Here is a 16,862-nt window from a genome sequence, read left to right as displayed (position 1 = left end):
ATCACTCTCTGCTCGGAGTGCAAACGGTGGTCGCCAGCATCCGATGAACGATCATCTCTCACATCACATTCGTCTGCTCCGGTTTCACGCGCTTCATCGCCATCTCATTTCACCTGCTCTAACGAGCGTTCGGCTTCACTGGAATCTCTCTCTCTTAAGCGCCCACGTGATTCACCTCTGACTGCATTTTGCGTCAAAAGGTCAAACCTTCAATTGTCCGAGAGCGTTCCCCCCGTCAGCCCGTGTCTGCCCGAACGTCCGAGCGAGATGTCCGACGGCGGCGCGACTCCTCCATGGGTAGAGACTCTGCTCTCTCGATTTGAACGCCTCGAGACCAAAATGGACGGCCGGCTCACCTCCGTCGAATCAAGTCTGCTCGAGCTCTCGCGTACGCAAAATCAGCACACCGCATTCATTGAGCATAACACGAACTGCATTGCCAGTCTCGATGAGCGAGTCACCGCTGAGATCGTTGCCATCAGGTCAGACAACGATCGAGCTTTTACGGCTATGCGAGCGAAGATCGGACGTGTTTGCGATCAGTCGCGAACCGCCGCCGTTGCACTAGTGGCAGATCTTGACACTTGTGAGGTTCGCGTGTCCGGTATTCCCCTTTCTGTTGATGTCACCAGCAGTGCAGTGGCTGAGCGAATCGTCTCTGCCTTGGGACTGGACAGGCTGGTTCCACACATATTATCAGTGCGTGAGTGGGCTCCGCGTCGCCGTTCACCTGCATCTGCGCCGAGCGCTAGTGTTGCAGCGCCCGATCCCGAGTTGAGGACTATGGTCATTCGTTTTTCATCGGCGAACGCCCGCGAGACCTTCCTCGCCGCCACTCCGAAGTTTCAGCGCTTATCATTGCACACCATTTTTGGTATTACGGACAATGGAGGTGTGAGCCATCTCAGAGCGAACGTCATTTTGCCGCCCGACCGTCACCGTCTATATCGTAGGTGCGCTGCGGCTGCTGAGTCGCGAGGCTACCCTCGCCCATTTGTGCGTAATCTGTGCATTCACATGCGCCGTGAGCGCGCTGCGGCCCCCGTACGCATCACGAGTGAGGCTGACCTTGCTCGACTGTTGTCTCTCCCCGCTATCTCGCCTACCTTGGCCCAACCTACTCATCCACAGGCTCCCTTATGAATGTCTGCTGGTCTGCCCAACGAAACTGCATCCACTTCACTCTCAAACTTAAAAATTGGCCTTATTAATATAAACAGATTAAGCACAAATTTTTCTCTTCTTGAACACTCCGTTTACAATCAAAATTTTCACATCATTGCAATAACTGAAACATTTTTAAAGCCCACCCACAACACTAGTCCACTGTCACTACCCGGTTTCAATTTTTATCATCACGATAGACTCAAACGCAAAGGTGGCGGAGTCGGCCTATATGTCAGATCCGATTTCAAGGTTTCTACCATCTTTACCTCTGATCAGCGCTACCTTAATAGGCCCGAATATGCCGTGTACTCTATTGAGCACTGCTCTTTTAAGCTGCTCCTTGCCGTAGTCTACCGTCGTCCAAAAGCATCTTATCCATTTACTTTTTTTGACACAATATCTGAAATTTTACACCAATACAAGCACGTTCTTATTCTTGGTGATTTCAACATCAATATGATTAAACGTCGCAACCGACACACGCGTTACATTCGTAATCTCACAAAAGCTTATAATTTACATCTTGTCAGCAATAGTCCCACTCATCAAGTATCGTACACAGACGGATCCCTGCACATATCTTGCTTGGATCTTGTATTCACAAACGACCCCACATCTATAAATAATTTCAATATATCCGAAACCCCTTTTGCCGCCGGCCATCACTTCATTTCATTTAAACTCAGCATCTCACTTCCCGTTCTTCTACCGAAAACTCTATTGCTTCGCAAACAGTCTCACATTGATCATACTTCATTCAACCTCGATCTTCAGTCCGAACTACGCAACAATTTCGAAGGTGCAGACCTCTCACTCATAGGCCCTTATCACCCTGCGACCACCCATGGCTCTCTTTCCGACGTCATGCATCCAGACCTCGTTCAAGCTACCATCACTACGAGCCTGCTTTCAGTACTTGATGCACATGCACCTCTTCAATCCACAGTCATCAAACCTAAAGCCAAACCTTGGTTCTGTGCTGAGCTTCGCTCTCTCATGCGCACTCGCGATCGTGCATATCGCATTTATAGCCGACGCCGCACCGCCGAGGCTCTGGCAGCTTATCGATATCATCGTCGTATCCTCAAAAATCGACTCGACTCGGCCAAAAACGGCTATATCTCTCGTGAGCTGGCTGCTGCGTCATCACCCAATAAATATTGGTCCGTTCTAAAAAGAATTGGAGTCACTGCTCAAAAAAGCCCATCCCCGCTCACGTATTTTTCATCGGCTGCACTCTGTCAGCACTACGCTCGCGTCTCATCTGCCTCACCGCCGCTTACTATCGAGTCTATCAAAAATGCTCAAAACTTACCTTTGTCTCGTACTACACCTACGTTCTCATTTGAGCATGTCACAGCATCGGACGTGATTGCAATAATGGCCAAGTGCAGCTCCTCCAGCACCGGGCCCGACGGTGTACCACTGTCTGTGCTCAAGCTCGCCTCTTCCACCCTGGCTGAGCATATCGCACATCTGGCAAACTCATCGTTTGCGACAGGAGTCTTTCCATCCGCTTGGAAGCTGTCGTCGGTCATTGCGCTTTCTAAATGCCCCACTCCGCAGTCTCCATCTGATACTCGGCCCATATCGCTCTTGGCCGAGCTCTCCAAAATCATCGAGAGATTTGCTCATGCACAGCTCTCAACTCATCTGGCTCAGCATAATCTGCTTGACCCCCAGCAACACGGTTTTAGACCCGGTCATTCAACGCAGACGGCATTGCTTGATTTCACTGAGGCGGTCCGGGTGGCGGTGGACAAGAGAAAGGTCACCATCTTGGTGTCTTTTGACTTTTCAAAGGCTTTCGATACCATCGACCACGGCGTATTGATCACTAAGCTGCGCCGTATTGGCTGCGATGCAGCTGCTGTGGAGTGGTTTGCCAGCTACCTCAGCGATCGCAAGATCGCAGTCAGAGGCGACGACGGCACTCTCTCTGAGCCGCTGCCGATCTCTTCGGGCGTTCCGCAAGGCTCTGTTCTTGGGCCCCTACTTTTTGCCATTTTCATAAATGACCTACGTGAAGCTTTGGTGTCCTCTAAGCACATCATCTACGCCGACGACACTGCCATTTTTCAACATCACTTCCCGTCAAAAATTAGAGAGCTAATTGCAAACATCAACACTGATGCCAATGCAGTCTCATCCTGGGCTATAGAAAACAAGCTCAACCTCAATTCAGCTAAAACCAAGGCTATGATTCTCGGCAGTCTCGCCTATGTGTCCGGCATTGACTCAGACGCACTGCCTGTAATCTCAGTGAATGGCACAAACATCGCCTTCTCGACGAGTATTAAGTGTCTCGGGCATTACCATCTGTCCGACTCTGACGTGGATAAATCACATTAATACCCTCAGATCCAGATGCCATTTGGCACGATACTCGCTGCGTTTTTACAGACACGCACTAAATCGAGACTTCAGAGCCAAACTTGCAGTCGCGCTGGTCCTGCCTCACTTGGATTATGTGGCTGCTGTCTACAATGACGTATCTGCTACGTCCGACCTCCGACTTCAGCGTCTCCAAAATGCTTGCGTCCGCTTTGTCTTCGGGACAATACCTGCTCGCGAACACGTGACCCCGTATCGTCTTGCTCTCGGCTGGCTGTCAGTTAAGCGACGTCGCCAGTACTTGCTTGTTTTACTGGCGCTCAATATACTACGGAAGGGCGAGCCCAGCGCTCTCCGAGATCTCTTCACGCTCTCATCTGATCGGCAGATTCGCCACTCATTGCGACAGCAAGCCCCATTATTGCATTATAAAACCCCTCGCACCTCATCATTTCACAATTCATTTTTTATCACCGCCTCACGCATCATAAACTCACTTCCATTTCAAATCGACCTCACCAATAGATCCATAGACTATCGCGCATCTCTTCACCACCACTTATTCTGCCTTGACAAGGCAGACTGGATCACTCGTTGCCACAACGAAAACATCGATCCAATTCCACCCCCGCTCATCAACGAGCTGGTTCTCTGGCCCTAGTCAGAGAGAATCTTACTCACGCAGATTGCATCTGCTGTCTCATGTTTTTCTGCTCTACGCTAGCTAAAAGTAATAATAATGTTATATTCTGATTTTCGGCAATTGTAAATACTTTATTTTTTTTTTATAATACTCTCATTCTGTATAATAGTTCATTGACTTATTATATGTACTATTGTACACCTGGGCCACATGGGGTTTCACCCCACGGTCCAATCAAATAAACAAACTCAAACTCAAACTCAAACTCTCTTTTTATGCTTGGGGGCTCGCTGCTGATTTTTTCAATGCGCGTGTCTGCTGCTGCTGTCGCTCTCTTCTCGTTCTCTCTCTCTCTTTTACTGCTTATCAGCTCGCTGCTGCTTTTTTCAACGCGCGTGTCTGCTGCTGCTGTCGCTCTCTTCTAGTACTTTCTCTCTCTTTTTGTGCTTGTAGGCTCGCTGCTGCTTTTTTCAACGCGTGTGTCTGCTGCTGCTGCTGTCGCTCTCTTTCCGTTTTCTCTTTCTATTACTGTAGGTGGGCTCGCTCTGTCTCTCTCTCGTTTTCTTTCTCTCTTCTACTGCTGCTGGGTCCGCTGCTGCTTTTTTCAACGCACATGACTGCTGCTGCAGTTGCTCTCTGCAGTAATCTCTCTCTCTTTTTATGCTTGGGGGCTCGCTGCTGATTTTTTCAACGCGTGTGTCTGAGCTGCTGTCGCTCTCTTCTCGTTCTCTCTCTCTCTCTTTTGTGCTTGTGGGCTCGCTGCTGCTTTTTTCAACGTGCGTGTCTTCTTCTGCTGTCGATCTCTTCCCGTTCTCTCTTTCTATCACTGTTGGTGGGCTCGCTCCGTCTCTCTCTCGTTCTCTCTCTCTTTTTCTGCTTGTGGGCTCGCTGCTGCTTTTTTCAACGCGCGAGTCAGCTGCTGCTGTCGCTCTCTTCTCGTTCTCTCTCTCTCGTTCTCTCTGTCTTTTACTGCTGGTGAGCTTGCTGCTGCTTTTTTTAACGCGCGTGTCTGCTGCTGCTGTCGCTCTCTTCTAGTACTCTTTCTCTCTTTTTGTGCTTGTGGGCTTGCTGCTGTTTTTTTCAACGCGCGTGTCTGCTGCTGCTGTCGCATTTTTCATGTTCTCTTTTTCTTTAACTGTTGGTGGGTTCGCTGCTGCTTTTTTCAACGCGCGTGCCTGCTGCTGTCGCTCTCTTCCCGTTCTCTCTTTCTTTTACTGTTGGTGGGCTCGCTCTGTCTCTCTCTCGTTCTCTCTCTCTGTGAGTATCAACACACGTTACATTCGTCGCTCCGTCTTAGTTGTGCCATTTCTGCTTGTTTTTTCTTGGATATCCTTTTGATTACAGGTTTAACTTGCTCGCAAACAAATAGCAAGGTCCCTGCCGCAATCTGGAAGCCGCACGATCCTTGCTTTTTTGTTAAAAAAGAAAAAACCAGCTCGGAATTTCCACTGGAGGTTAGGACGTTCTCGCAAATTTATCGTCATCATCGGCCCCTGGCTGCGCGGCCCTCGGATATTATTGGCACCTTTGGCGCACCTGGATCAATTTTGGACCCTCGCGCAAGTGTTTACGCATAGCCCGTCGTGCATGAAATGGAAAGTGTAAATAGTGGGGACTTGTGTACTGTGTGCAAAGGTGACTTGGGAAGAAGGGGAAAAGTCCAGTGCTCCCGCTGTACAACGAGTGCCCACAGAAGCTGTCTGCCTGCTCCCACTCCAAAGCCGTACATCTGTACTCGCTGCTCGTCATCGGCTGCTCGTGTGTCTTCCGCTGCAAAGGAAGCTCTCAAAGCCAAGCCTGGTCTGTCTGCTGGAGTGTCACCGTCTGACAGGCGCACACCACCTGTGAAGAAGCCTGAAAAAAGATCGCGTTCGTCACCGCCATCGACGTCAACTGAAAAAATAGTGAAGATGTCTCGCACAGATCAGAAAGGTACACTGCCGGTGGGTGGTGACGGCGCTCCGGCGTGGTTAACAGCCTATGAGAAACGTCTCAATGGCACTCTTGGCGAGATCAGGGGTCGCATCGACTCTCTCGACGCGCGGTTTGGTGCCCTTGACACACGAGTTGAGGAAATTGCGAGGCAACAGGGTGAGCAGAAGGGACTGATCGCCGAAAATACGCGCGAGATCAGAGAACTTGATCAAAGAGTATCGAGCGAGATCACAGACCTACGTGGCCGTTTGACAAACAATCTCAACGAGATCACCGCGCTTCGTGGTGATCTGAATGCCGCCTCTCGCCCTGTCTCAGCTGCGCAACTTGATCTACTGTCATCGGCGGATCTTTGTGAGGTGCGCATAGCGGGAATTCCAACCGAAGTGGAAACAGATAGCGTTAAAACCGCCGAATTGGTCCTCGATGCTCTTGAGCTGAGCCGTCTCGCCCCGCTCATTCTGAAAGTGCGCTCATGGCTGCCGCGGACCCAGGCCTCTGCAGACGCTGCGACGGCGTCTACATCGACAGGTATCACTAGGAGAACAATGGTTGTGCGCCTTGCATCGGCTGGTGCTCGCGATGTGATGCTGGCGGCAGCCCCTCGGCTGAGATTGCTCCCCATTGGCCCTATTTTTGGCATTGAGCACGATGGTCCTGACAGACTACATATGTCGGTCATACTCCCCGGTCCACTGTACGAATTATTCAAAAAATGCCAGACGGCAAGTCGTGCTCTCAAATACCTACCGCCGATTGTCCGAGGTCTTCGCATTTTTATGCGCCAAACGCGTAAATCAACGCTGATTCCGATCGACAGCGAGGCCGACTTAACCAAGCTGAAACCACACACTTCATGAAATAATACCGGCTCGTCCTCGCTGAACTCTAGTACATGCTCATCTTCAAACGCACTTTCCATTGGCTTAACAAATATCAATCGTCTTTCCACAAATTTTTCTCTGTTAGAACCCGTAATAAATAAAAATGATTTTCACTTAATCGCAGTAACTGAAACCTTTTTGAAACCCGATTTTAACTCCAATCTACTTCGCTTACCCAATTTCAATTTTCACAGACATGATCGTCTGCGTCGAGAAGGAGGTGGTCTGGGTCTGTATGCTCGCTCTGATTTTATGATCTCGCCCTTACTCTACTCTGATCCAATATACGCAAATGTGCCAGAATTTGCCATCTACGAGATCTCGCAGCGTAACTTCAAATTGCTGTTGGCAGTCGTTTATAGGCGTCCAAAGGCGTCTTATCTGCACGCATTTTTCGCATCGATCGCTGAATACCTGCCTTTATACATGCATACCATCATCGTTGGCGACTTTAACATCGACATGTCTACTGACAATCGACATGCTCGCTACTTGTCAAGTGTGTTGGAGACGTACAATCTTCACCTAGCGAGTGTTCAGCCGACTCATCACGTGATATACGAGGATGGCTCGATTCATGAGTCGTGCCTAGACCTGGTTATCACGAGCGACCCGGACCTAATACTCAATCACCATATCTCAGACTCTCCTTTTGCTGCGGGTCATCATTTTATTAAATTCAACTATCAGATACTAATGCCTCGTATGCCTACCGCAACGCGTGAAATACGCAAAATTTCGCGTGTCAATAGCACCACTTTCAACACTCACCTAGAAGAATTACTTAGTACTGAGGTCAACCGTCTGAGCCGGATCTCCGATTCTTCTCTGCAGCGCTCACCCGATCGAAACGGTGAAACTGCGACCGAAATTTGCCCTGACGATCTAGTCTCAGCAATAACAGTAAGCCTCAATACGGCTCTCGACGCAGCGGCCCCGCTGACCTCAGTGGTTTTCAAGGATCGAGCCAAGCCGTGGGTGACCCAGGAGATCCGAAACCTTATTCGTTCAAGAGATCGTGCTTTTAAGGCCTGTAAGCGACGTCGCACCGTGGAGGCATACAACGTCTTCAAGTCACTCAGACGAAGCCTCAAGAACAGGCTTGATACGGCTAAGAGCAACTACATTCGATCGCGCATCGATGAGGCGGCCTCCCCAAATGACTATTGGCGGATTCTCAAAAACCTCGGTCTCTCTTCTCATGGTCACCCATCACCTCTTCTACATTTCTCACCGGAAACGTTATGCGAGCACTATGCTGGTGTCTCGTCAGCGACACCGCCTCTTCATCTGAAGGAGGTCGACCAGATGTGCAGTGAGCCGCTGCGTGATACTGCCGCCACGTTCTCGCTTCGCCCAGTGTCATATGAGGACGTCGCTAGAGCACTGAGGAGGTGCGCATCGTCAGGCTGTGGTGCGGATGGTCTCTCATCGTCAGCGATACGGCTCGCATCTCCAGCCCTTTGTAAATACGTAATGCAACTAGCCAACGCATCTTTCGCCACCGGTGTCTTTCCCTCGGATTGGAAGCTTGCGAAAATTATTGCACTGTCAAAGTCATCGTCGCCTGAATCACCGTCGGACACGCGTCCGATCTCGATGTTGCCTGAGTTATCGAAGGTTTTGGAGCGACTGGCTCACGCTCAGCTGTCCGCTTATCTCACGGAGCATCAGCTCCTTGATGCTCAACAGCATGGCTTTCGGCCACAACATTCCACTCAGACAGCTCTTCTTGAGTTGACAGAATCGGTGAGGCTGGCGGTCGACAAGAGGATGATCACCCTACTTGTCTCTTTTGATTTTTCCAAGGCATTCGATACGATTGACCACCTCCTCCTGGTCCGGAAGCTTCGTTCGATTGGCTGTGACGACCAAACGGTTCGCTGGTTCGCTAGCTACTTATCTGGGCGATCAATCGCAGTCCAAAGAGAAGATGGCTCTTTAACGTCTGATAGACAAATCACGTCTGGTGTGCCTCAAGGCAGTGTCCTCTCGCCTCTGCTCTTCTCGATATTCATAAACGATCTGCCGGAGGTACTGAGAAAATCCCGTCACATCATCTACGCCGATGACACGCAGATTTATGCGCACGCTAGGCCTAAACGCATAGGTCAACTTATCGATGCTGTCGGTGCAGATGCTGCTGCAGTGGCGAGCTGGGCAGCGCGAAATGGACTGAGGCTAAATCCCTCAAAAACGACTGCAATCTTTCTTGGCAGTTTGTCATACACGTCCCGTATCGACTTTGAGACCATCAGAAGAATTTCAATAAACGGCTACCCCGTTGAATACTCAGCCTCCATCAAGAGTCTTGGCATCACGATTCACCCCTGCTTGCGCTGGGACGCACAAGTAAACTCGATCGTCTCAAGGTCGCACTTCGCCCTTCGATCACTGCGCTTTCACCGCCGCTCCATGTCTTTCGCAACAAGAGTCCAACTCTGCGCCTCATTTGTGCTGCCTCTGATGGACTACGCTGCCGCCGTCTACAACGCACTGACAGTCATTCAAAACTTGAAACTCCAGCGGCTACAGAACGCATGTGTGCGCTTTGTTTTTGGCTTCATCGGATGGCGTGATCATGTAACGCCCTACCGACTTGCGCTCGGCTGGCTATCTGTAAAGCGACGCAGGGAGTACTTAATCGCTCTACTTGCGATTAACATCATCCGAAATCGTTCACCCGTCAGCCTTGCAAATCGCTTCACACTGACATCTTCACGACCAGGCCTTCGTCGCTCTGCTCGACGCCGAGCACCACCGCTATTCTACACTGCCCCTATGATATACGCCAACGACACGAGACTCCTGCGTGCGTATCCCCACTCCGCCACTTGGCCGCTGCCGGCTCGCGCACCGACCGGCCAGCGGTATAAAAGACAGCGCCGATTCGATTCGGCACGCAGTTCCACTCCTGGACTTTCCGGAGTCAGATCTTGCTCGCCCACGAGAGCTTGGCCTAGGGAACGTTAATAAACCTGAGTTATACACATATACTCAATCTTATTATTTCTCGCTCCTCTCCAAGCCTCCTTTCCACTTCTTGCGCTGAGAAGCTTCACTAGCGACCGCTAGGTGGCGCAGCGCCGGCACCCACAAGCTACTTATCCCCGCCAGGGCTTAAGTATCGGCCACTTCGAGCCTCGATCTTTCCCATTCAGCGAGTGCGGCCTGGACTTTCCGGCCGCAACTGACCAGCAAGGCCAAGACAAATTCATCGCAGAGTCACCGCAGCCAAGTTTACGAGCTCAACGGGGTTTCCAACCTTCTGTTGCAGAGTTGACTACGGAACAACATCGGATCTCGGCTACCACTCGATCCACATCAATCACCAACTAAACAATTTGGGACTTGTACACGCCAACTCGGCCTCGGTCCTTTTCAGGACCATCTCACGTAGGATTTCGAAAGACCTCGAACTTTTGCTAAAGATCGAGGCTAACCGACTTGTCAATTGCAGAGTGCGAACTCTGAAATTCTTTTCGGTTTCCAGCCTTTTCAATGCTATCGTTCGAAAGCTGACGAACTTTTGTAAAAGTTCAATTCAAACCGTCTTAGCAGTGGCAGAGTGTAAACTCCTAAACTCTTTTCGGTTACTAGCCTTCTCAGGGCTACTGTTCGAAAGCAAACGAACTTCTGTGAAAGTTCAATTCAAACCGTCTTAGCAGTTGCAGAGTGTAAACTCCTAAACTCTTTTCGGTTACTAGCCTTCTCAGGGCTACTGTTCGAAAGCAAACGAACTTCTGTAAAAGTTCAATTCAAACCGTCTTGGCAGTAACAAGAGTGTAAACTCTTAAAACTCCTTTCGGTTTTTAGCCTTCTCAGGGCTACCGTTAGAAGGCAAACGAACTTAATCTAAATTCGACGTTCGCGCATAACACCTAGAACGGCCGCAATGAACCGATCGTTCGTCATCACGGCCTCACGGATCTTGAACGAGCTGCCTTTCGTGATCGATTTCACCGACATCACCTGTGACCACAGAGCCTCACTCTACGACCACTTTCTATCACTGGACAGAGCTGAATGGACCGACCGCTGCTTGGCGGAGGGTCTGGTACTTGTCCCTCCGACACTGGAGCGCGGACTGCCCTCCTCCACTGAGAGAGCATGAAGAACTCGAAGAAATGTCTCATTATTAAATATATTCTATTGTAAAAAACTTTTTCTTCGCTTTACAAAATTATAAACTCAACTGTACATATTATCTATGTGGGCCACATGGGGTACTACCCCGAGGTCCGAATCAACAATAAAATCAAATCAAATCAAATCAAATCTCTCTTCTTCTGCTGCTGGGCTCGCTGCTGCTTTTTTCAACACGCGTGTCTGCTGCTGCTGTCGCTCTCTTCCCGTTCTCTCTTTTTTTTACTATTTGTGGGCTCGCTCTGTCTCTCTTTCGTTCGCTATCTCTTTTACTGCTTATTAGCTCGCTGCTGCTTTTTTCAACGAGCGTGTCTGCAGCTGCTGTCGCTCTCTTCTCGTTCTCTCTCTATCTTTTACTGCTTATCAGCTCGCTGCTGCTTTTTTCAACGCGCGTGTCTGCTGCTGCTGTCGCTCTCTTCCCGTTCTCTCTTTCTTTTACTATTTGTGGGCTCGCTCTGTCTCTTTTTCGTTCTCTCTCTCTTTTACTGCTCGTGGGCTCGCTGCTGCTTTTTTCAACGCAGGAGTCAGCTGCTACTGTCGCTCTCTTCTCGTTCTCTCTCTCTCTCGTTCTCTCTCTCTCGTTCTCTCTGTCTTTTACTGCTGGTGAGCTTGCTGCTGCTTTTTTTAACGCGCGTGTCTGCTGCTGCTGTACTTCTCTTTCCGCTCTCTCCTTATATTACTGTTGGTGGGCTCGCTCTGTCTCTTTCTCTCGTGCCCTATCACTCTTCTACTGCTGCTGGGCTCGCTGCTGCATTTTTCAACATGCGTGTCTGCTGCTGCTCTCGCTCTCTTCTAGTACTTTCTCTCTCTCTTTGTGCTTGTAGGCTCGCTGCTGCTGTTTTCAACGCGCGTGTCTGCTGCTGCTGCTGCTTTCGCTCTCTTTCCGTTTTCTCTTTCTATTACTGTTGGTGGGCTCGCTCTGTCTCTCTCTCGTTCTCTTTCTCTCTTCTACTGTTGCTGGGTCCGCTGCTGCTTTTTTCAACGCGCGTGTCTTCTGCTGCTGTCACTTTCTTTCCGTTCTCTCTTTCTTTTACTATTTGTGGGCTCGCTCTGTCTCTCTTTCGTTCACTCTCTCTTTTACTGCTTATTAGCTCGCTGCTGCTTTTTTCAACGCGCATGTCTGCTGCTGCTCTCGCTTTCTTCTCGTTCTCACTATCTGTTTTTGTGCTTATGGGCTCGCTGCTGCTTTTTTCAACGCGCGTGTCTGCTGCTGCTGTCGCTCTCTTCCCGTTCTCTCTTTCTTTTACTATTTGTGGGCTCGCTCTGTCTCTTTTTCGTTCTCTCTCTCTTTTACTGCTCGTGGGCTCGCTGCTGCTTTTTTCAACGCAGGAGTCAGCTGCTACTGTCGCTCTCTTCTCGTTCTCTCTCTCTCTCGTTCTCTCTCTCTCGTTCTCTCTGTCTTTTACTGCTGCTGGGCTCGCTGCTGCTTTTTTCAACATGCGTGTCTGCTGCTGCTCTCGCTCTCTTCTAGTACTTTCTCTCTCTTTTTGTGCTTGTAGGCTCGCTGCTGCTGTTTTCAACGCGCGTGTCTGCTGCTGCTGCAGCTTTCGCTCTCTTTCCGTTTTCTCTTTCTATTTCTGTTGGTTGGCTCGCTCTGTCTCTCTCTCGTTCTCTTTCTCTCTTCTACTGTTGCTGGGTCCGCTGCTGCTTTTTTCAACGCGCATGACTGCTGCTGCAGTCGCTCTCTGCAGTAATCTCTCTCTCTTTTTATGCTTGGGGGCTCGCTGCTGATTTTTCCAACGTGCGTGTCTGAGCTACTGTCGCTCTCTTCTCGTTCTTTCTCTCTCTTTTTGTGCTTGTGGGCTCGCTGCTGCTTTTTTCAACGCTCGTGTCTGCTGCCGCTGTCGCTTTCTGAATGTTCTCTCTTTCTTTTACTATTTGTGGGCTCGCTCTGTCTCTCTTTCGTTCTCTCTCTCTTTTACTGCTTATTAGCTCGCTGCTGCTTTTTCCAACGCGCGTGTCTGCTGCTGCTCTCGCTCTCGTTTCGTTCTCTCTCTTTCTTTTTGTGCTTGTGGGCTTGCTGCTGCTTTTTTCAACGCGCGTGTCTGCAGCTGCTGTCGCTCACTTCTTGTTCTCTCTCTCTCTTTTACTGCTTATCAGCTCGCTGCTGCTTTTTTCAACGCGCGTGTCTGCAGCTGCTGTCGCTCTCTTCTCGTTCTCACTCTCTCTTTTTGTGCTTGTGGGCTCGCTGCTGCTTTTTTCAACGCGCGTGTTTGCTGCGTTTGTCGCTCTTTTCTCGTTCTCACTCTCTGTTTTGGTGCTTGTGGGCTCGCTGCTGCTTTTTTCAACGCGCGTGTATGCTGCTGCTGTCGCTCTCTTCCCGTTCACTCTTTCTTCTACTATTTGTGGGCTCGCTTTGTCTCTCTTTCGTTCTGTCTCTCTTCTACTGCTCGTGGGCTCGCTGCTGCTTTTTTCAACGCTCGTGTCTGCTGCTGCTGTCGCTTTCTGAATGTTCTCTCTTTCTTTTACTATTTGTGGGCTCGCTCTGTCTCTCTTTCGTTCTCTCTCTCTCTTTTACTGCTTATTAGCTCGCTGCTGCTTTTTCCAACGCGCGTGTCTGCTGCTGCCCTCGCTCTCGTTTCGTTCTCTCTCTTTCTTTTTGTGCTTGTGGGCTTGCTGCTGCTTTTTTCAACGCGCGTGTCTGCTGCTGCTGTCGCTTTCTTCCCGTTCTCTCTTTCTTTTACTATTTGTGGGCTCGCTCTGTCTCTCTTTCGTTCTCTCTCTCTTTTACTGCTTATTAGCTCGCTGCTGCTTTTTTCAACGCGCGTGTCTGCAGCTGCTGTCGCTCTCTTCTCGTTCTCACTCTCTCTTTTTGTGCTTGTGGGCTCGCTGCTGCTTTTTTCAACGCGCGTGTCTGCAGCTGCTGTCGCTCACTTCTTGTTCTCTCTCTCTCTTTTACTGCTTATGAGCTCGCTGCTGCTTTTTTCAACGCGCGTGTCTGCAGCTGCTGTCGCTCTCTTCTCGTTCTCACTCTCTCTTTTTGTGCTTGTGGGCTCGCTGCTGCTTTTTTCAACGCGCGTGTCTGCTGCTGCTGTCGCTTTCTTCCCGTTCTCTCTTTCTTTTACTATTTGTGGGCTCGCTCTGTCTCTCTTTCGTTCTCTCTCTCTTTTACTGCTTATTAGCTCGCTGCTGCTTTTTTCAACGCGCGTGTCTGCAGCTGCTGTCGCTCTCTTCTCGTTCTCACTCTCTCTTTTTGTGCTTGTGGGCTCGCTGCTGCTTTTTTCAACGCGCGTGTCTGCTGCTGCTGTCGCTTTCTTCCCGTTCTCTCTTTCTTTTACTATTTGTGGGCTCGCTCTGTCTCTCTTTCGTTCTCTCTCTCTTTTACTGCTTATTAGCTCGCTGCTGCTTTTTTCAACGCGCGTGTCTGCAGCTGCTGTCGCTCTCTTCTCGTTCTCACTCTCTCTTTTTGTGCTTGTGGGCTCGCTGCTGCTTTTTTCAACGCGCGTGTCTGCAGCTGCTGTCGCTCACTTCTTGTTCTCTCTCTCTCTTTTACTGCTTATTAGCTCGCTGCTGCTTTTTTCAACGCGCGTGTCTGCAGCTGCTGTCGCTCTCTTCTCGTTCTCACTCTCTCTTTTTGTGCTTGTGGGCTCGCTGCTGCTTTTTTCAACGCGCGTGTCTGCAGCTGCTGTCGCTCACTTCTTGTTCTCTCTCTCTCTTTTACTGCTTATTAGCTCGCTGCTGCTTTTTTCAACGCGCGTGTCTGCAGCTGCTGTCGCTCTCTTCTCGTTCTCACTCTCTCTTTTTGTGCTTGTGGGCTCGCTGCTGCTTTTTTCAACGCGCGTGTCTGCTGCGTTTGTCGCTCTTTTCTCGTTCTCACTCTCTGTTTTTGTGCTTGTGGGCTCGCTGCTGCTTTTTCCAACGCGCGTGTCTGCTGCGTTTGTCGCTCTCTTCTTGATCTCACTCTCTCTTTTTGTGCTTGTGGGCTCGCTGCTGCTTTTTTCAACGCGCGTGTATGCTGCTGCTGTCGCTCTCTTCCCGTTCACTCTTTCTTTTACTATTTGTTGGCTCGCTCTGTCTCTTTTTCATTCTCTCTCCTTTTTACTGCTCGTGGGCTAACTGCTGCTTTTTTTAACGCGCGTGTCTGCTGCGTTTGTCGCTCTTTTCTCGTTCTCACTCTCTCTTTTTGTGCTTGTGGGCTCGCTGCTGCTTTTTCCAACGCGCGTGTCTTCTGCTGCTGTCGTTCTCTTCCCGTTCACTCTTTCTTCTACTATTTGTGGGCTCGCTTTGTCTCTCTCTCGTTCTCTCTCTCTTTTACTGCTCGTGGGCTCGCTGCTGCTTTTTCCAACGCGCGTGTCTGCAGCTGCTGTCGCTCTCTTCTCGTTCTCACTCTCTCTTTTTGTGCTTGTGGGCTTGCTGCTGCTTTTTCAACGCGCGTGTCTGCTGCTGCTGTCGCTCTCTTCCCCTTCTCTCTCTCTCTTTTACTGCTTATCAGCTCGCTGCTGCTTTTTTCAACGCGCGTGTCTGCAGCTGCTGTCGCTCTCTTCCCGTTCTCTCTTTCTTTTACTATTTGTGGGCTCGCTCTCTACTCGTTCTCACCCTCTCTTTTTGTGCTTGTGGGCTCGCTGCTGCTTTTTTCAACGCGCGTGTCTGCTGCGTTTGTCGCTCTTTTCTCGTTCTCACTCTCTGTTTTTGTGCTTGTGGGCTCGCTGCTGCTTTTTTCAACGCGCGTGTCTGCTGCTGCTATCGCTTTCTTAATGTTCTTTCTTTCTTTTACTATTCGTGGGCTCGCACTGTCTCTCTTTCGTTCTCTCTCTCTTTTACTGCTCGTGGGCTCGCTGCTGCTTTTTTCAACACGCGAGTCATCTGCTACTGTCGCTCTCTTCTCGTTCTCTCTCTCTCTCGTTCTCTCTCTCTTTTACTGCTGCTGGGCTCACTGCTGCTTTTTTTAACATGCGTGTCTGTTGCTGCTCTCGCTCTTTTCTCGTTCTCTCTCTCTTTTACTGCTTATGAGCTCGCTGCTGCTTTTTTCAACACTTGAGTCAGCTGCTTCTGTCGCTTTCTTCTCGTTCTCTCTCTCTCTCGTTCTCTCTCTCTCGTTCTCTCTGTCTTTTACTGCTAGTAAACTTGCTGCTGCTTTTTTTAACGCGCATGTCTGCAGCTGCTGTCGCTCTCTTTTCGTTTTCTCTCTCTTTTTTTTTGTGCTTGTGGGCTCGCTGCTGCTTTTTCAACGCGCGTGTCTGCTGCGTTTGTCGCTCTCTTCTTGTTCACTCTTTCTTCTACTATTTGTGGGCTCGCTTTGTCTCTCTTTCGTTCTCTCTCCCTTTAACTGCTCGTGGGCTGGCTGCTGCTTTTTCCAACGCGCGTGTCTGCAGCTGCTGTCGCTCTCTTCCCGTTCTCTCTTCCTTTTACTATTTGTTGGCTCGCTCTGTCTTTTTTTTCGTTCTCTCTCCTTTTTACTGCTCGTGGGCTCGCTGCTGCTTTTTTCAACGCGCGGGTCTTCTGCTACTGTCGCTCTCTTCTCGTTCTCTCTTTCTCTCGTTCTCTCTCTCTCTTTTACTGCTTATCAGCTCGCTGCTGCTTTTTTCAACGCGCATGTCTGCAGCTGCTGTCGCTCTCTTCCCGTTCACTCTTTCTTCTACTATTTGTGGGCTCGCTTTGTCTCTCTTTCGTTCTCTCTCCCTTTTACTGCTCGTGGGCTCGCTGCTGCTTTTTCCAACGCGCGTGTCTGCAGCTGTTGTCGCTCTCTTCTCGTTCTCACTCTCTCTTTTTGTGCTTGTGGGCTCGCTGCTGCTTTTTTCAACGCGCGTGTCTGC

General features: G+C 50.0%; 1 protein-coding gene across 1 annotated transcript; it reads left to right on the top strand.

Moving 5' to 3' along the window:
- The first annotated feature begins 339 nt into the window (after positions 1–339).
- LOC111693962 lies at positions 340–4,162 on the top strand. Its single transcript, XM_023460268.1, has 3 exons — positions 340–894; positions 1,306–3,467; positions 3,535–4,162. Exons 1-3 carry the CDS (start codon positions 340–342, stop codon positions 4,160–4,162), a joined length of 3,345 nt encoding a protein of 1,114 aa, XP_023316036.1.
- Positions 4,163–16,862: the final 12,700 nt, after the last annotated feature.

This window comes from Trichogramma pretiosum, unplaced genomic scaffold (assembly GCF_000599845.2).
Source record: "Trichogramma pretiosum strain Unisexual culture from Peru unplaced genomic scaffold, Tpre_2.0 scaffold45, whole genome shotgun sequence".
NCBI classification, from domain to species: Eukaryota; Metazoa; Arthropoda; class Insecta; order Hymenoptera; family Trichogrammatidae; genus Trichogramma; species Trichogramma pretiosum.
Note: the sequence above shows the minus strand (reverse complement) of the source record. Positions and strands in the feature narration are given on the sequence as shown.

Coding starts and splice junctions, on each gene's coding strand:
- LOC111693962 (XM_023460268.1), top strand. CDS start 340: ATGGACGGCCGGCTCACCTCCGTCGAATCAAGTCTGCTCGAGCTCTCG. Junction 895..1,305: donor GTATTACGGACAATGGAGGT/GTGAGCCATCTC, acceptor ACATTTTTAAAG/CCCACCCACAACACTAGTCC. Junction 3,468..3,534: donor GCCTTCTCGACGAGTATTAA/GTGTCTCGGGCA, acceptor CCTCAGATCCAG/ATGCCATTTGGCACGATACT.